The 20150-nt window shown below is 37.9% G+C and overlaps 1 protein-coding gene across 2 annotated transcripts in view; it reads left to right on the top strand.

The window, feature by feature from the left end:
* The window catches only part of ELOVL4 (ELOVL fatty acid elongase 4), a 35316-nt gene extending 16589 nt beyond the window's left edge, over positions 1–18727 (top strand). For both annotated transcript variants that reach the window (XM_069804727.1, XM_069804728.1), the window contains exons 2-6: positions 723–910; positions 4270–4350; positions 10862–11033; positions 13202–13329; positions 13826–18727. In XM_069804727.1, coding sequence (XP_069660828.1) covers positions 723–910; positions 4270–4350; positions 10862–11033; positions 13202–13329; positions 13826–14101 — 845 coding nt within the window. In that variant the 3' untranslated portion in view covers positions 14102–18727. The remainder of the gene's footprint in view (positions 1–722; positions 911–4269; positions 4351–10861; positions 11034–13201; positions 13330–13825) is intronic.
* The last annotated feature ends 1423 nt before the right edge of the window (positions 18728–20150 follow it).

Genomic DNA, 20150 nt, shown 5'->3' with positions numbered 1-20150 from the left:
CCAGAACTTAATATAGCGTATTCTGGGCCCTAGAATATGTGTAACTCTGGATCCTGTGAGTGACTGAAGGAGACTATAAATAAAACCTTTGTCTCCCATATGGCAGCACAGATTAATCTACCTAGAACCATCCCTTTAAACTCTTTTATTTAGTTGTTTTCCAGTAACTTTGTTAGTATACTGTCTGAAACATATGAGACTGACCTACATCAAATAGCAAAGCTACTTGGTTAGCATCATACAACCTATATAAAATTAATAGGAGGCTTTCTAGTGCCTAATGTTAGACTAATAAAAGCTATTCGTTTTATCACTATTTTGCCAAATTTGTGTATCTTTCATTTGCAGTGGTGTTGAATATTTGCTCACGTTGCCACTGAAGTCACTTTTCATCATAAGCAAAATTGGGTTTTGTGAGATTAGTGGGTTGGGTTGGGTTTGGGCTCATGTGATTGTTTGCTTTATTGTTTTGGATTGTAGAACTGGACAATAGAACTTGCATGACATAGTGAGTCTCTGTGTGAGGTAATGTGATATAGTGGGGTTTTTTTAAAACTATTTTCTTTAACCTTCCTGGAAAGAATGAGTATTTTATGTTTCTACTATCTGATGCAGCTATTCCAGGAGAAAAAAATACTTAATAAATGCAATGCTTAAAATGATGATGAACTGTATTTTGTTCAGACCTTGCTGACTCCTTCTGTTTGCTTCACCCCCCCCAGACAAACGTGTTGATGATTGGCCCTTGATGCAGTCTCCATTTCCAACACTGACTATAAGCACTATTTATCTCCTCACTGTCTGGCTGGGCCCCAAATGGATGAAGACAAGAGAGCCCTTCCAGTTACGTTTCCTGTTGGTTGTTTACAACTTTGGAATGGTTCTACTCAACTTCTTCATTTTCAAAGAGGTGTGTATGTCCTCTCGCAGGAGGGAATTCCTATTTAAGTCTGAGGGTGTCTACAGATTGCAAAATTAAAATGATCTTACATGGTCATGGTGTCTATTGAGGGTGAATGTTTTGCACAGACTTTTAAAGCTGAGTTTGCCTTTGATGTGAGTATTTCTTTAGCTAGGTATGTTCTGTTTGAGAATAAATGTACTAAATGAGTCTACAGAGAGAATTTGTGTACTAGCTATTCCAAGTTCTTAGATTTACGTTAGCGTAAATACTGGACAGATCAACTGGACAGATCAACTAAAATCTGTAAAGATTTAAGACTTGTAACTGATTTTTTTTTTCTTTTTAATAATCCTAAAGGGTGTCAGAATGTATCTGGTTAGAAATTGAGCTGTTTGCTGGTGCCTTCAATGTGTTTATCATTTTTAGAAATTCAGATGTCCATTGTCTGTAGTGAGGAGAAGTATCTTGTCTGTAAGTTATCTCTTAGAATAAGAATTAAAATGAACTGTGTCTTTAGATAAAAATAAAAGCATACAGTCTTCTAATATTTGGTTTGCAACGTTCTGAGTGTGTTAATTTTAAGAAATGTCAGTGTTGCTGCATTTCTCCTTTGTTAGGTTTTCTGTACATAAGAAATGACTAGTAACAATGCAGTGGATCAGCTCTTTAGCAGTGGCTAAGTGGGATTACTTAACAGTTTGGTAATCATTATTCAAGGATAGCTGTCCAGAATACAGCTGATGCTAAGGAGCAGTTTGTGCTGCTGTGACTTTGCTCATATGGATTGAGAGTCTTCTTCCTGGAAGACCTTGGATCATAAATTTGCAAAATCCGTTTCCAGAAGTAAGCAAATTAACAGAGCAGTTAAAATTACAGCATTGCAGAATTCTTTTTCTGGCTGGTTTGTTCTGTACTTTTGCCAGGAAAGCATGGCATATCTGAAGATGATCTGCATATTGACTCTTCCCCAGAGCTTCTATAATAAAACCCTTAACTGATTTCAGCCTTTTTTTAAGACATGGTTCAGTAAAATTTTAGCCATCGCACCTCAGTCGTCATTTTGTCTAAGTTGTTTCCTTGCACTCTTCAACTAAGTAGTGAAATACTACATACAACAGAATTTAATGCTGACACCGAAGGATAGTTGTGGGAATGGATGAAATCCAGTCATCTTGGCAAGTCAAAACCAAAACTCCTCTGAAATGAATTCTGCAGTGTTTTCTCCGTGTCTGTCTTTTTCACTTACTCTCTTAAAATGGTTTGTTTTATCCATAAGCTGAATTACACGAGACTCATGGTCAATTAATTTTCAAACTTATGTTGCTCATAGGATAATGCATGTGTTTGTATGGCATTTCCAAATCACTGAATTAAAATAAAAATGAATGGGACTGCAAATACGCATTTGCTGCTGTTAGGCTGAAAGCTTGTCATTTTAGACACAAACAGATTCTAGTCTCCTGCTTTTTCAAATGTTAGGTTGTTATTCAATGGATGTTAAGGCCATAGATACAACATTTACAGGAAGTGTCTTTTCTTGGTCTTAGAGACTGATAGGAGGAAGGTGTTCAAATTTCAGTTGTTCACTTTAACTAGGCAACTTCTGCTTCAATCTATGTGAGGTTTACAATACCAGTGTGCCACTGCTGTAATTCACATGAGTAATGTAATTGTTACAAGTAAAATGATACACAGTTTGTATGTTGCAAATGACTGTGAAGTTTCTAAGTGTTGCTGAGAACAGAACTTGAATGGGAAGTGCCTTTAAATGTTGTTTAAATAATCATCCTGATGGCAAGCTGTATTGTTCATCTGTGATAACTTAGGTTAAAATGGTAAGTCCATAAAGCACTGCTAGGTTGTCTAGTCCAAGACTCCAATACATCGGACTCAAATTCAGATTCAAATTGGGAGCAAATTTGGCTTAGAACATGCAGAAGTCCCAGATGCATAGCCCCTATTTTGCCACAAAATCTTGCATTTCTTATTCTACTGTGAGGCAGTCTGGTGAATACAGTTTACTGCCTTTTGTCAAGTGAACCTTGGTCAAATTACCCAGTAGATTGCAGCAGAGATTGGTTAGTTTCTGTAACAGTGTGGACTAAACTGTTCCCTGCTTTTCTCTGATATTATTAGATGTGCTTGTGCCTGTGTGGGACCACGCTGGAGAGTAGTGGTGTTCCAGCAGTTTGTAAATGGACTTGGATGATGCAGAAGTAGTTAAATGTCTATCTTAGGATCATTTCTGTGGACAGTTCTTTCACTTCCCTACTTTAACAAACATGCAGCAAATAAGTCCAGAGCTTCACAAGGTTTTGTGTGTTGGTTTTATCTGGATAACACCTGTCTCTGCATCTGGGTGCACTCCTAGTGCTGTGTGCAAGATGAGATACTGAAGTAAACTTGAGTTCAGTCTAAATAAGATGGAAGTCAGGTTAGCAGTAAGAATAGTCAGTGCCTACCCATGCTTATTTTGGAGATCTTTTTGTATCGCCCTTGTATCACCCCTTACTTTTACAGCTCACAATTTACAGGTTATGTTTGCTCCACTGCTGTCTTTTTTTGATCCTTAACAGGGTGGGATTACCTGGCTTTAAACAATCTTGGATCATAACATTTATGAATGTCAAGATTAGAAGTATTACTTGAACCTTATTCAGCTCTAGGCAAGTGTTCTTCTTTCCAGTGGGAACTTGCTCAAACGTCAAGTTTATCTTCTGTTCAGGTTATTGCAACATGCTTTATTTGGAGTGGCCCTACAGGAGCACTTCCTGTGTTTTAGGCCATTTCTGTTGGCATGAAATGGGGAACTTTTCTTCATCCAGTTTCTCTCAATATGTTTTATGGGTGCTCAGCATTGGCTGTTCGGGGTTGGTTTTTTTCTGGATTTTGATTGGCATACTGTTTTTAAGAATAGTAGATCCAAATTATCTAATCCCTGTCTCTTGGAGAGAGTTCTCTCTAATCCATCATGGGAACAGTGTTTTTGTCATTCATAGTGAAAGCAGTTAGGTATTTTCTGTCTCTGAAGTTAGAGCCATCAGAGAGAATACTCATGTTTGAATAGCTTAAGGTCATACTGGAATTATTACTAATTTGTACTGGACTCTAATTATCTGGACAGATACATGCAGGGAAAAAAGAGTGCTTTCTTTTTAATTTACAAGAAAAAAAATAGGTACTGTGTAACAACAGGTTGTTAGAACTAAATAGTGGCTTTCTTCAATGGTATTCTCAGGACTGATAAGGATACTTTAAATATTTCTGTTCAGGTAAGTCTGAGGTAGCAAGAAATTTGCTGATAATTGTTATGAATGTGTTTTATGTAGCATCTTTCCCCTCATATATGACTTTAATATTTTCAGCTGTTTTTGTCATCAAGAGCTCGAGGGTACAGCTATGTCTGCCAGACTGTGGATTATTCAGATAATGTTTATGAAGTTAGGGTGAGTATTTCTTTTTTGTATTTGTATATGAATGCATGTAATATATAGCACTACATGACGGTTTAAGTCTTGCCTGAAAATAGTGTTTCCAAAGTTCTGCTGTCAGCCATGTCTGTATCCCGTTATATTCTCACAGACCACTTCAGGTTTGACTACATTGCACGTAGCAGGTTTAACCAAAGTGCATCAGTGTATTTGCATTAACTTTCATCTGACTGCTACAAGTAGGGGTAGACTTAAAGATAACATCCTTGGCTTCATCTGCGGTTGTACAATCCAGGATAAACTTTGTATGCATACTTTGGTTCCTAGGCCTTGCTGAAGTTTATGATACCAGGGTAACCACAGTAAAGGTGTAGTGTTCTGGCTAGCAAGTAAGATTTGTCAGCATATACTGTGGTTGCATTTCACTCATACTGATAAGGCAACTTTTTGTCTCCTTTATACATGTTTGGCTTCATGAGGTCTTGCTGGCTTCTGGCAAATGTGTTATCAGTACATTTCATTGTAGAAGCTTAGATTTCAAATGTGTGGTTTTTGGAAAGCATTCAAATTAAAATCAAAGGGCAGATGCTTGTTAATTTCCGTACCGCTGTTGATTAGCTCATGTACTAAACCTTATCTTCCAGCAGAGCTGACACTTGAGAATCTCCCAGCTGTTCTTGCAAGTTTCACCTACAGATTAGAACATGTTCCTGAAAATGTAACGAAAGTGTGTTATAATCTAAATACATTTAATATTTATAACACAATTCGAAAAATGTCTGTCTACAAGGTGGGTGTTCATGGGTACTATTACTCAAAAGTTTGTGCCCGTGGCAGGGGTGGTAGTGAGAAGGATAGACTGGAGTCTTACACCTTATGTACAATAGCTGATATTGCAGAACAACCCTGTGCGTAGATTTTTATTGGCCTTATGGTAGTCAACTATCTTTCACCTTTGCCAATACTGTGCACTCGCTATTTCAGTCACTAGAATACTTCTGTTAATAATTTTGTTTAAAAACAAAATCTAGCCAAATATAACAATTACTTGACAGGTTGGTTTTTTTTTTCAATAGATAAGCAAAATAGAATGCCCTTGTACTTAGCTGGATGACATTGAGGACTGGTATGGCATGTATTGAAGGAATTTTTACATTAGCTAAGTACAAGAGATAATAACTTCTAGTATGCAAAAATTGTGTTTCATAGCCTCACTTTTAGGTGCATTGTTTTTGTGGGAGGCTGTGGAGGGGTCAGACCTGCTCAAAAGAATTATCTTCTGTTTTATTCATTATGACAAACTTGTGAATTTGCACAAACTTTATTTCTAAAGTTTTAACTTGTAACATGTTCAGTTTGCAACTGAGAAAGTTGAGGAAGCAGGGAAAATTGAGTTCTCTCAAGTTGTTGCAGCAGCTGTGTAGTATGTTCAGTCAAGACCCTTATCTTGATCATTATCTGGTAGTTCTATTGAATGAATTCTCAATTTAGGTAAATAAGTCGCAAGTAGAAAACTATACTATCCACAAGTGCACTGTCTAACTAAAGAGTCTGGGATACATTTCTGGCCTGCTTTACAGTGTATCATGCTCTGCATTTAGAAGTTATGTTGTTGGTTTTTGACACTGTAGGACAAAAAAATACCTTCAAAGCTCCTCAAGATTCCTTTCACTATCATTTTTCATAACATAAACCCATAAAAGCAATTTTTAAATGTAAGTAAATGTGGGCTTCTTTGCAGTTTTGAGTTTAGAATTGATAAACCTTGTAGCACACCTCTCACACCCTTTTAATAGATCTAGATACTAAATGTCTAGTATCTGTTGGCACCAGGTTATCTCTGAAGAGGAATGCTGTACTGCAACAGTAGAATTAATTACAAATGCAATACCTTTATTTGTAAGAGAACAAGTAAATAAGTCCTGTATTAGTCATATAAGGCAGACTGGGACTAACTCAAATGGAAACAGCACTGAGCCCAGAAAGCATTATGGAATATGCTCTGGAAAGCAATAGCTTCATATATGATTTTATTGTGGGGCTTAGAAAGCTGGAACAAATACTGAGAAATGTGAAACTAATTGCGTATGGTGGTCTAAATGGCAACATAGAAGCCCTGGTATGACCTCTTCCTATCTTTTTGGGAATGTGCCACTATGACGTTGCCATGTAGTGGCCCCTTTTGACCAAAGCTCTGGCTCAAAATGAGGGGTCAAGAGACCATCTTTTATTCTTCAAGGGAGCACAGAGGGCTGGTAAACAGTTCCACAAAAAAAAAAGTTTGGCTATCCTGGGTGCCAGAGAATGTCTTTCCTCTCCTCTCCAACTCGCATTGTGTGTCAAGACAGTAAGCCAATGGTGATTTCAAGGCAACAGCGTAAGGCCATGTGGTGGCACTTCCCCTGTATAGTCTAGCAACACCAGCAGTCTGTAGTCATAGACCTCTTAAGTTAGACACAGCCTCTTTGTTTTGCCAGTTTTTAAGGGGTTATTCTTCCATTAATTTGTACATTTTCTTCAACTTTATCAAGCTTCTGGCTCTCAACAGACAATTAATTCTGTAGGTAGTTGGCACATAGTATGAAGAAGTTGGTCCTCCTACTTACTGTTTTGAACCTAGCCGCACCTGTTAATCTCATCCAGGCTCCTGTGGCTGTTCTACAAGAGGAATGGACGACTGGAGCAAGCAGGGATGGGAATTAGATTCCACAGTTGGAGAAATATTTGCAGAAATAAACTCCTTTCTAAAGTATTTATCTTCAGGGTGTAGTAGGTAGCCACCTTATGGACTGCTGGCAGGAAGTTGAGGAGGGTGTTTTGTATCTGGTTATATAAAAAAACCCAAAATATTCATAGTAGACAAGAAAGAAAAGAGGGAAGAAATCCCCAAGAAGGGATTTTGAAGGAGCTGCAGGTGCATCTTGGAAGAACTTTTTTGGTTATAGCTTAGGAGTCAAAATAATAAATGCAAAGGGCTGAGGTGTTAAATCCATGCTTTGTAGTACTCCTTTGGAAGCTCCAGTATTTGGAGTGAACAATTTCCTAACACTGTCTAACTTAAGGCATGTTAGTGTCCGTGAGTAGTCAATTCCCCTTCTCCTTAAATTTGTGTGTCCTTATTTCCCAGGTCAAGGTTCATCTATTCTATTAGTATTTCTGAAGAGCTGAGAATTAGAAATCTGGGGCTGTACAAATTAGTTAGTGCGTAGTTTTAAGTGTGCTGATTGTAATCATAAAGCTGAGCTATTGTTGTCTTCTGTATTGTAATTGTAATCTGTGGTGTTTGTAGTAAGGTCTAGAGCTTGAGTACTTTTCTCTTATAAAATAAATATGATAATAATTATCTTTAAACTTCTGTGAAGAGGGAACTTGACTTAACAAAATAGACTTCATGGTCCATAGAAACAAAATTCTATAACTGAAGCAGGGAGAAGAGTTCTCTTTAAAAGCCACTTTAATTTTTCATGTTACTGTTACCTTCTAAGAAGTACCTGTCCCTTCAAACCCTTTAGTGGATAACTCTCTCCAACCTGAAACAAGGAAGGAAGGTGCAGGAACAGAGTCTCATATTGAAACAGCCCTCTGCTCAAAAACCCTGCAGCAGGCAGAGGTCATGGGATTGAACCTCTTGTTGACCCCCTTAATCCTAGGCTGTAATGTAATCTTTCTGTGCCATCTGGTGTTTTAACAGACTTAGATTACCACCTATGAAAATTACCAGAAAAGGTATGGTTGTGACTAGTAGTATTAATTTCAGGAATACACCTTTTTAATGCATATTTTCTTTTAAGCTAAATCTTTATTTCATACTGTGTCCAAAGAAAGGCTACAGGATAGGTCCTAACTTCTGATGCTTTGCAGAAGTTTAATAGTAGCCATCCGCTCCTGACATAGCTTGCATATCGGTGTATTGTTCTACTTTATTTCTGCCCTCTGTCACTGATTGCATGCATGTCTTTGGGTAAATGACTTAACATCTGTTTCATTTTTTTCTACATCTATAAGCTAATGATCAAAACATCTGCATAAGTCATTAGGAGCACTGAAATAGATCATCAGTACACAAAACCTATCAGGTTTGAGAATAAACGGTACTAAAATTTGATGATAGGAAGAGAGCAAAAGAGCTGTCAGGCAAAAAAATCTACAGGAACACAAAAATCAGAAGCTATAATCCTGCAAAGAAGTAGAGGCTATTTTTGTTCTTAAGTGATGGGAAGCATTTTGATCAAAAGTTGTAATTCCTTTCTGTGCAAGGCAGGTGGAATTCAAAAGAAGAGGAATGAGGTGTGTTAAATGACTTGTCCAGGAGCATATAGTGAACCTGTGGCATCTTGGGTGTAAAACATAAGATTTTTTGTTGGATTTTTCTCCACTTACCATATGACATGGAGCAAAATGTAAATTGGCTGTTTGTTTATTGGCTATTTGGCTTATTGTTCCACCGTTTCTTTAACAAAATGCACATCAGCTTTGTAAGAGATTTTATGGCAGTTTGCTTGTAACTGACCTGTTGATTCCTTAAAAGTTTCTGGGAAGGAGAGACCTCCAAAGAGCTTGAGTATTGTAGTGCTGGCTTGTCATTTTATGGATACAGTCCCAAGTGTTTATTGTTAACTCATGAGATGAAAAGATGCTTATCTTAAGTTATTTAAGAGATGCAGCTTTAGCAAAGATGTGTAAAAGATGCTGGACTGTTATGCTAATCCATGGGTGTGAGATAAAGCCTTGATGTGGGTGTTTAATAAACACCTGACTACCTGTCCCAGAGGCAGAACTGTACTGGATATTGAGCAACATGTATATTGATGGTTCTTGCAGCTTGCCTGTGTATCTGGGAACTCCAAGATTAGTGGGAGTCACTTTTCTCTCACTAAGCCTCTCTCCAGCTTTGGCAGATATTAGTATCTTTTCGTATAAAATTGACAAAATCTGCCTTCTCTTCCTGAGACCTGAAGTAGGCTAAATCACATCCAGAGAGTAAGAAGGGTTTTCATTAATGGATGCATAGCAGCCTGCAGTTTGGCAACAGGAAGTTGTGCAGTCCCTTTGGGAAACGGCAGAGTCTGCAATGCAGATCTGCAGCACTCTTCTGCTCCTGTGCTGCTTTTTTGCTTCTGCTGTAATCTCTCCTAAAATGTTCACCAGTCCAATTACGGCTGTGACAAACTTGCTTTGAGGAGAGATGTGTTCCTTTCCTGCTAGTTTGGAGAGGTAGAGGAAAACACCATGCAGGGCTGTAGCATTGCTCTGTATTGCTAGTTCTCCTGATTTCCCTTTCTCTCACTTGCCTAACACTATGTATGTATTTGGGAAGGGAACCTACTGCTGTCTTAATTTTTTCTCTTCTGTCTCCCTGGGGACTGAGGGGGTGGCAGGGTTATTTCACACCATGTTAAGGTAAGAAAGTCTTATTTGCCATCAGATGAGTCCTGAAAGACCAGGTGAACTTCTTACAAATAGGTGTGTTGTGACATTGCCTGCTCCTCTTTCTGATGGTGCCATTTCCAACTCTTTTTTTTTTTCTTTTTTTTTTCTTCTTCTCTATGTGAGTCACCATCTGGGATATGTTCTGGTCCCACCCTTGCATAACAAGCTAGATGACTTAACAATGCCAGGAACTAGACTTGTTGCTATGCTTTGGAATCTGGAAGGGAGTCCCTACCACCACCATAGCCCCATATCATAGTATTAGCAAATTGCTACACAGAGCTTCTGGGCTTTACCTGGTACAGCAGTATCCTGATTTCAGCAGGAAGCCATGTTTATGTTGCATCTTGGGCAAGGTTCACTCTGATGGGTGGATTAGAAAAAGAATTTTGGGTGTGTAGCACTGCCCTGTTGGGTAGATGGGTTGTATCTCTGCAGCTTGTAGCTCCTGTGGTCTCATTTCTTCTGTTCCCTGAATGGCACAGAGCTGCTGGGGGAATGCTGCTTTCTGGAGAGGGTTACTGAGCAGGCCAGAAGAAGCTGAGGGGAATACTGCTCTAAGGGATGTAAAATCTGTATTGTACCTAGCTTGCAAGAGTGGTTTGGTATCTTCCCACCGATATGTCTGTGGTACTGAAAGAATTTTATATAAGGTTTCAACCTTTGCAACTTCATTTTATCATAATGTTTCTGCCTCATTGTTCTGACCACATCAAAGTGTTGCCTCATTAGTATGGGAAGCCCTGTGGTAGTCTTCTCCCGCAAAGCTTAGGATGGAGAATGAGAACACAGACTCCCTATGTTTAACTGGTAAACTATTCAGAGATGCCAAAGCTTTTAGTTATGTTAGCTCTTTTTTACAATTGTGATTTGTGAGCAGTAGACTCAGAATAATACTTCCATGTCCAGAATAGATGAATGGAGTATTGTTTTTGTTGTTCTTATACCATCAGTTGTTTGATGACTCCACCTCAACATTTACTGGGATTGGGGGAAGGAAGAGGTATCTTTCTCTTGCAGCAGATCAGTGGAGAGAACTTTATTCCATTCAGCTTGGAATCACTAAAACTTCTGTGTTGTCTTTTTCTTATTGCAGATAGCTGCTGCTTTATGGTGGTATTATGTCTCTAAAGGAATTGAATATTTGGATACAGTATTCTTCATCCTGAGGAAGAAATTTAACCAAATTAGTTTCCTTCATGTCTATCACCATTTCACCATGTTCACCTTGTGGTGGATTGGTATTAAGTGGGTTGCAGGTGGACAAGGTGAGTTCCTTTCCTCCCCATACCCTTTTGACTGGACACAAGGGAGAATTATTATTGTTTGGGACCAATGGAAAAATGTTTTCGTAGACTTAAAGTTATAATGTGCAAGGCTGTTTAAATGGCACTGAAGCAGTGCCATAGCTTTAATGCATACAGTCTTCCTCTGTGGGAAACATGGGGGAGGGAAAGATAACAGGGCAATAATCTAATGAATTGCAAAACTTTTTTTTTTTTTTTTTTTTCCTCATGGGCACCAATTGCAAGCCTGAAATTCTGTCTTCAAAATTATCCTGGTTCTGTATAAAATAGAAAGATGAACGTGTCTTGCCTAACTTAATTTTTGCAGATACAGAGAACTGCAAATCTAATTATGGGCCACAATCTGTGCAAATGTAATGAAGTTAATGGAGATATTATTTTGGCATTGTATCTGAGTTTGGTGTTTGCTTTCTTTTTTATTAAGAGGCATGTATAAAATTCTGAAACCTTCCCTTGAAGGTGAGCCAATAAACCTATTCATAATGACACAAGTCTATAATTCATTATCAGGCTTTTTTTTCCCCTGGCTTCCATTCTAGAGCCCCGATCAAAGAACGTCATTCCACTGTACTTGCCACATCCTCCTTTGCCTGCATTGTACCCTTGTTGCTGTTGTTTTGCTTTGTCCCTCTCAAATTATAAGCTCTACAGAGCTGGGGCTTCAGGAAGAGCACCGTTTTGTTTGTAATGTGCTTTGTAGGCTTAAGACACTGAAAATAACATATAGTAAACACCACACCGAACTAATATTTGGGGTGGGTTTTTTTTTCAAACCACACTAATATGTATTGCCCGGGCGTTTTATGGTCTCATTTACTATAGATATTTTGTACTGAGGGATTACTCTATATTCAAAAGAAGAAATATTTAAAATTAGTATCTGTGACTATCCTTGAATTTCGCCCAAGTAATCTGCAGGATGCAGGTACTCAACCAGACATTTTGTGATCTTTGTTGGCTACTGCACCCATAAAATGAGTTTATTGGAGACTGGATGCTTACTTGTAGTCCTACTTAGAAATACCCTGGATATCTCAAAATGCCCTCTCCATTGTTGCCTTTTCAGACTTTTCATGCTGAATATCAGCAGTTTTCAATACAACAGTTGCAACTATTTCCAAATTTATTTCAAGTTTTGGTGTTCTTGCACTGCCTCTTAGTTTCTAGCCCCTGCAAAAGGAAAAGCAACAGTTGCTCTTCTGCATTTATGTAGTGCTACTGCATAAATGTGGATAGATCTATGTTCTTCTGTTTTCTAGTTGATAGCACATTGCTTACATAGACAGATCTATTATAAACTAGACCCTATTATAACTAACTGGGTCTAGACCACATGGGCATCTGAGCTGTTTGATGTCAGCAGTTATTGTCTGTATTGTCCTAATTTTATACATTAGACCCTTTTTGAGCCTCTCTGGCAGTGTAAGAATACCTTAACAAGGTATAATTTGTTTCTGTTAAATGGCTGCTAATCTTGACAGAGCTAAGAGATCTTAATACAAATGAGAACTGTCATCTTCATTTCCAGCATGGATCATTCTGGAAAAAGTTATACAATGTGTTTATACATTTAAGAATGCTGGATATTTAAGTCATAAACAAGGAAACTAAAGTGGAGCAATTTAGACAAACTCACTCAGCAATGCCCAATTGCTTTGTATGACTTTTTGGCCTATTTATTCAGGCTTCCACATGAGTTTCTTGACTTCTTGCTGAGAAGTGAACCTTCTACATTTAAATACAGTTTAGAAGATTTAAGTTCAGAACCTGATAGTTTATATTTTACATTGTCAAATACAGCTTTTAATAATCCTTTAGCAAAAGAATTGCAGTTATACTACAATAACTAATGTGGACTCCATGTGATTTATGTCTGTTCAACAAAAATCTTAGGAAAAGTTTTTGCATAAGTAGTTCCATGAAAGATGTGACATGCTACTTGCATGAACAGCTGTCTGTGTCAGCACATGTTGGCAGTCAGGTCTATACTGTACTATCGAATATTTCAGAGATGGAGTCCTGGCATGTCCTGTGCTTTATAATTTTTACTACCACGTGAATAATACTAGAAAAGACTTCTCTCTCATTTTCAGAATTACATTACAATCTTCCCTTCTGTTCCTGCACAGCTTTTTTCGGAGCTCAGATGAATGCATTTATTCATGTCATTATGTACATGTATTATGGATTAGCTGCCTGTGGCCCTAAATTTCAGAAATACCTGTGGTGGAAACGATACTTGACCATACTGCAACTGGTAAGTAAAATTTCTCCTTTTATCTCAGAAGGTATTGTCTCTGAGTGGATTTGCATTTGCAGAGCTTTGGAACAGATGCTGCTCCTTCCAAAAGTTCTTCACTGTCTGATACTCACAGCTCAAGTTAGAATGCTTCCTGGAGGTGGAAGTATTTATTTCATTTCTCAAAATAAAAGCAGCATAGATAAGAGATATGTGAGTAAGGTCTACTACTACTTTACTGGTTGTTTCAACTGAATTGCAAAAACCTGTAAAATCCAGATCTCTTAATGTCTTCTCATTTTCCTATTTCGGAAAACTGGTGCCAGGTACTGCAATAGATTTGATGTTCCTGGTCAAGCCTATGTGTTCATGCATGATGTGACAGCCAAATACAGCTTCCCTACCACCTCCCGATTTAGCAGTTTTTGTAACTTAATACATTGGTATACATTGGTGCAGTCAGACCTACAGAATATATTCAGACCTTTTTGATTCTGTATTTTCTGTCTTTCAGGTGCAGTTCCATGTGACTATTGGCCACACAGCCTTGTCTATTTATATTGATTGTCCTTTCCCTAAATGGATGCACTGGGGTGTAATTTTCTATGCTGTCACCTTCATTTTCCTGTTTGGTAACTTCTACTATCGGACATATAAGCTGCCCAAGGAATCCATAAAGAATGGCAAAATAGCAAATGGTGCTGTTGCAAATGGAGTAAGCAAACCAGAAAATAATGCAGTGGTGGAAAATGGAAAAAAGCAGAAAAAGGGAAAAGCAAAAGGAGAGTAACTTGATCCAGGCCTTAACCATTGTTGGCAGTGAGGAACCTCCAGTTTGGTTTATAAAAGGAAGAAAAAAACACTATCTGTACCAATTAACCTTAGGTTACTGAAGAGCTAGAACACAGATATTTTCATTATTTATGAGGATTGTTTTAAGAACAACACTAAAGTTTAATTTCTATTGTAATTATGTAATTATCATGCATACGATCTCTGTGTAAACTTGTAGACTGCTGGTGTTGGTGAATGTATGGAAGAATTGCAGTTGATTCCATGTTTAGCAGTCCAAAAGTTAATACTACCATTGATACAGGCAGTTTTGTTGGCACCCACATTTCTTTGGGGGAGGGAGGGGAAGGAAGTAGCATTTGGATACTTGTGTTTTCTTTCCAGAAAATTATTAAATTTCAAATTATGACGTATTATCTAATCAGAATGCGCAACTTTTCTTGTCCTCCTTGGAGAGTATCTTCAGACACTTTACATTTATGTGCTGTCAGAACAGTGTTTGACTTTTCAGACATTACTTGATTTAATTGAGTGTCTGTTACAGTTTGTTTGGTTTTTTTCTTGTGTGGAAATATACCTACCTCTTCATCTGCTGAAAAGAATATTGAGCATTAAATAACTGGTTTCTGAAACATGGAGTCCTCTAATATAAATATCTGTTAACACTAATTCAGAAGAAAATATGATTTCCTGTGGGAGTAAAAGGGATTTGGGGCGGTACTTTTTGGTCAAGTCATCAATAACCTTTTTCATTGTAAACTTAAATTTTGGAGTGGTACTTTTAATATAACTAAGTGAAGAAAACATTTTTAAGAATGTATAAATATGAAACAATGCATTGTTTGAAGCAAGCAGTAAAAGTAGGCCTGCTGCTTGTTATCCATGACCTGCATTAAACCTGTGGTACTGACTGATAACTGAAAATGGTAAGGTAATATGGTGGAGAGAAAACAACAATATGTAATTCCATTGAGAAATGCTGTGTGTATGGCTAGTCATGCTAACCACAAGACAGTCACTTTATTGGGAGAGAGAATTTGGTTAAAAAGTACTAAATACAGCAAACAAAATGTTGAAAATGCTGCTACTGCTTGATACCCATCAAAACTCTATTTGGCTTTTTTTGGTTTCATATTTAGACACTAGCAGCCGAAGTATTGCTAATAGTCAGGCCACCATTTTAATATCAAAGTCAGAGATGGGCTTCTGGAACTCTATTCCCGAAATATTCTCTGCACTTTTCAACCTAATTGACAAAGTGATTCTGCTAATCTTTTTTTATTCAAAACTGCTAAAATAAGTAGAAGCCTTTTAGATGGCTTTTCATCTTGCGTGATAGATCAATGGACTTCTTATTGCTCCTTTTGTGAAGAAAATATGGAAAGAGTTATTCTCCTTCCAAATAATGTGATTGCTAAGAGAGATGTTTTGAGCTCCTCAGCATGCAATGAGTGTAAGACAGGAGTAGAATTAGAAACCATATCCCGAACTCCCGTGTTCCGTGCTTATCAGTGCAAGAGCTGCATTGTTGCTGTCTAAATGCATTCCTCCCAGCTCTTGTCAAAAACATATTCATAGTCAGTGACAAACTTGCATCTGGCAAGTGACACCATTGTTGCAGGAAAAAAGTACGTGGAGCTGTAGGTGTAAAGTATGTGACACGTTCAATAGTTTTTGCATCTTGATTATCCATTTGTCTGTTTATAATATGCAAACAGGTCACATCATCTGTGTCTCAGGTTTGTCTCTTGTCTATACTAAAAACTGTCTAAACCCAAAAAACAGGTCCTAGGGAAAAAAAGGTTGGATTTAGTCTGTTATATTAAGAAATAATTCCTAATGCTGGCGTTGATTCAGCTGGAAGATAGATAGTTCATCCATAATCTCCACCACTGTGGATTTTACAGCAGAATATAGGATTGTGAAAGAATGTCTCTGCTGAACTGTAATGCATGTGACCATTAAGTTTCCTATATGCTGTGTCTTGTGATTCTTCCAGCCTTTGTACTGATGCTTTTTGCATTTGCATCAATCTGTATTTAGGTAGTGTGGCATGGGGAGGAGCAATAGTGGTCTACCCTTCTTTCTTGGAGAGATGCCACTACTGTTAACCAAGCCAAAATGCTGGCTGACTGGGTAACTTGGAATAGCTAAAGGAGCAAATAACTACAAAGCAAGCTAGCAGATTTACAGCACGCCTGCTACTCCAAGGTGATGGCTTGTGTGAATACACTTACCCTACTGTAAATTCAAGGTAGCTTATCCCACTTTGATTAAAGGGTAGCTTCTTTCTATTTGCCATGGGATGCGGGCAGCTAACTTGCAAATCTGTATCATTCCTTGTATTGTGTTAAATTGGTTGTTTGCTCTGTCTTTCTTTAGGTAAGCCAGATCAGATAAACTGATACTCTTAATGTGATCTAGCTCTGAAAGGGCATACTGAGAAGTATTCCAGTACAGGTTCAATTATGCCTTTGCTACACTTTGTAAAGTAAGAATTACGTCTTGCATGATGGCAGATATTTAAATAACTGAAAGTCAAATCTTCTCTCCCCTTGTCATGCATGGAAGCTGCTTAAAGTTGATAACCACTTGAACCTTATTGGCAGAACTTGAGTAGAATCCTACCCTCGAACTTTTGGTAACTTTTAAGAAAAAATGAAACAATGCATTGTGAGAATGCATGCATACATACGCATCATGTTTTACCCCTGTGGGTAAAACCAGTTTGAGAGATTGGCATTTCATGGGGAAAAAAAAAATCAGTTATTAAATTGCTGGAACACTGCTGTTTTGAGTCCATCTTCTGCAATATGGCTTTACTAGGTCTATTTATGATATATTTGATTGTTCATGTGACTTGAGTCCCATTATGATCTTGAGTATAATGGCCTTATTAAATGTGCATTTTTGTAGGCGTGGTCTTGAGTGCAATACTTCTGGTTCTGACTATGCAGCCAGACTCACAGAATACAGGGCTGAACTTGTACGGCTTTTTCTTTTTCAAAATTTGAGGCAATGATGCACATGTGAGATACTGCCAGATTTATTAAAGTCATCAAGTCCAAGGCACCTCCAGAATTTTGCCATGAAAGTAATAGAATATAGGTACAAATGTTTGTGTTTGCTGTACGCAGAACTGAAATTTAAATTATATCTACTTTGCATGGTTTGGTTTGGGTTTTTTTTTTTTCTAAATGCTTCCAATTTATTTAAAAGTGAAATTGAAACCATTTGGAACTTTTCTTTTTTGCCAATGAAAGATACTTTTTTGCTAACAGTTCTGAAGCTCTTGGACCAGAGTCTCATAATTATTTGATGCCATATAAGTAATACCATTTCATTTAGCCTCATCTCTAGCAGTGACAGTTGTTGGATTCTTTTAGTACTTTGTCAGTGTAAAATAAACACAAATTATCTATATGTGTGTGTGTGTGTATGTGTACACATACATAGTGTATGTGTGTGTATATATATATATGGGTTCTTAGCAGGTTCTTTCTATAGCTGAAGTAAATTACATTTCTTTAATGTGAAGTTGGCAGGAGCTAATAGAACAGTTCTTACAGCTTGAGCAGTACAATGAAGCAGTTTTCATTGATCCATAGATCCAATATCGGTCTTGCAGTCATAAATAGTATTTGTCAGTCATTTTAGACATAGGATGGCAGACAAGCCAGAGCCATTTCTCCCAGTGTAATACATATTTTGAGGCATCAATTATAGATTCTAAGGGGAGGGACCTCAACTCAGAGGAGCTGAGGAATTATGCTGTTTTATAGTAGGGATTATTTTAAGAAACAATAGGAGTAACTTGCTCCAGGTAAGTCTTTGAAGTCATTATGAGCAAATTCTCTGTTTAACAAAATGCTTTTTTAATAAATAAATAAGTAAATGTTTCTCTGTAGGTTCAAAAGCATGGCCTATTTGATTATATGACCATTAACTACTTCCAGCTCCAGATCAGGAGAAAAAGATGAAGGCAAAATAAAAATGCTGCACATTTTTTTTTTTTAGGTTAACCTTAGGGCACGTTTCTTCAGAGTAAGCACTTGACCTTCATGTGCTGGGGAGGCAGGTAAGAAAGGAGTAAATAGCTATTGTGCTGAAAGGTCTCACTCCTTAAATAGCTTATGAGCACACTTGCTATTTCATAAAAACTTGAGTAAAATTGTTTATGGTGCATAAAGTTAAACCTTGCATGAAGTTAGTGTGGGATGAGACTCATAATGTTTAAACAGGTATTTAAAATTAGATCTGTTTCAGTTAAAATTGAAGAGAATGGGGAGCTTATTAAGTATCTGGATAGTGTATTTATCTTGGTTAGAAGCACAGACTAATCTAATTCGGCACCTAAAGCAAGTCACCCATATGACATCTCATTGCGTCATGGTTTTATGAGTTGGCCTCTTTGCTAACGTAAGCAGTCGGAGCTCCATGGAGATCAGTGGGGTGTCTCCCATTTACCTCAGAAGAGTACGTTTAACCCTAAAGAACAGAGAAAATACTTGCTTTCTGCCAATACCCCAGGAGGATGAGGGAAATGTATGGTTCAGAATGCTGCTTTTGCATAAGGTGTTCATGCTTTTGTAAACAATAAAAATAAACATTACTTTTTTCATGCTGTTTGAGTTTGGTTTTATACATTCCGTAGAATATTCTTCTGTGTCCCATCTTGCTTCAGGATGCTTGCTGATTTTACTGTGTTGCGCAGGTTGTGTTGATGTAATCTGTTATAGTGCCCAAAAGTTTGAGAAAAACATTTTTGTGGCACATCCTCCCATTTTAAGGTTATGAGTACTTTCTAATTTTGGATATTGCCTCAAAATGGTAGTCTAGTGTCTTTGAAGTCATCCTTCGGGAGTTGACTGAAAATAGGATGTCCACTTAAAAAACAAGTCTCCTGGGATATACTCTGGCTGTACAGCACATGTAACAGCGTCAGATTTGGTCCAATAATGGTTCTAGCTAATAAACTGTCTCAATCAATCATCTGTTTTGAGAAGGTGGTGGTAAGAGACTCTGCACGCTTTACACAAGGCTCCAGATTGTTTTGTCTTGGAAGTATTAACAGTTAGGAATACAACTGGCCACGTGGTTTAGTTTTTGCTGGGTACCACATTGTGTTAATGTGATGTCTCATCCCAGAGAATCTGGAGCACTTCTGGCAGTAGGTGTAATTCATGGTTACATGTTGCTGTTTTACAATAAGTTCCTTCCTAGCCAGTGCACCAGGTATGATCACTGTAATCAACCTTATAATACCGAGTTGCACCCATGTTGCACTCCTAGCACCTAAGTGTGAATAGCTACTGCGGATGTCAGCTAGTAGAGAATCAAGTCTGCCATCATAGCAAAATATGGTGTGGTCAATTATCTCTTGCATAATTTGCAGCTGTTGCTTCAATCCATTGCTTACACCCTCCCTGGAATCAGAAAATACACCAAGTGTTCAGAGCAGGATTTGTCCCTAGATGATTAACCCATGCTGGTGGTAGGCACCCTGTCCGGACATCTTTTCCATAATACTTAATCCCCACCAGTAATTAAAAATAAGCACACGTGATCAAGTTAGATTCATCAGATGATTGGATAGAATAGACTGGATCCTCTGTTTTGCATGTTGGGTTTTCTTTATTATATCACTTGCTGCTTAATGTCCAGGAAATTGGGGTTGGGGGAAAGGTTTTATGACCTGCTTGCTTGCTTGGCTCAAAGCACTGGAGTTCCCACAAGAGAGTGGGTGAATGCAGGCTGTAGTCTTGGATGCAAATAAATGAAGCATGTACTCAAAGTCAGTTTTGAAGGCAATACTTTCTATGGACTTAGTGCCTTTCAGCGTCTTTTTATGCTTGGGACTTCTAGATAGCCTAACAAATGCACACACACTTTTCTGTTGATTGCCTGATGTGGCAGTGACATCGTATTTGACTTAATTACAAAGATGTTTATTGATGGGCAAGATTATGGCTCTTTTGATCATCACAGTGCCAGTTGTCCAGTGCACGCTGGTCTGATAGCATTAAACAGTGCTGGCAGTTCCTGCC

This window comes from Haliaeetus albicilla, chromosome 17, assembly GCF_947461875.1.
Source record: "Haliaeetus albicilla chromosome 17, bHalAlb1.1, whole genome shotgun sequence".
Classification (NCBI taxonomy): Eukaryota; Metazoa; Chordata; class Aves; order Accipitriformes; family Accipitridae; genus Haliaeetus; species Haliaeetus albicilla.
The sequence above is the reverse complement of the archived record's forward strand: the minus strand, read 5'-3'. Positions and strand labels throughout refer to the sequence as shown.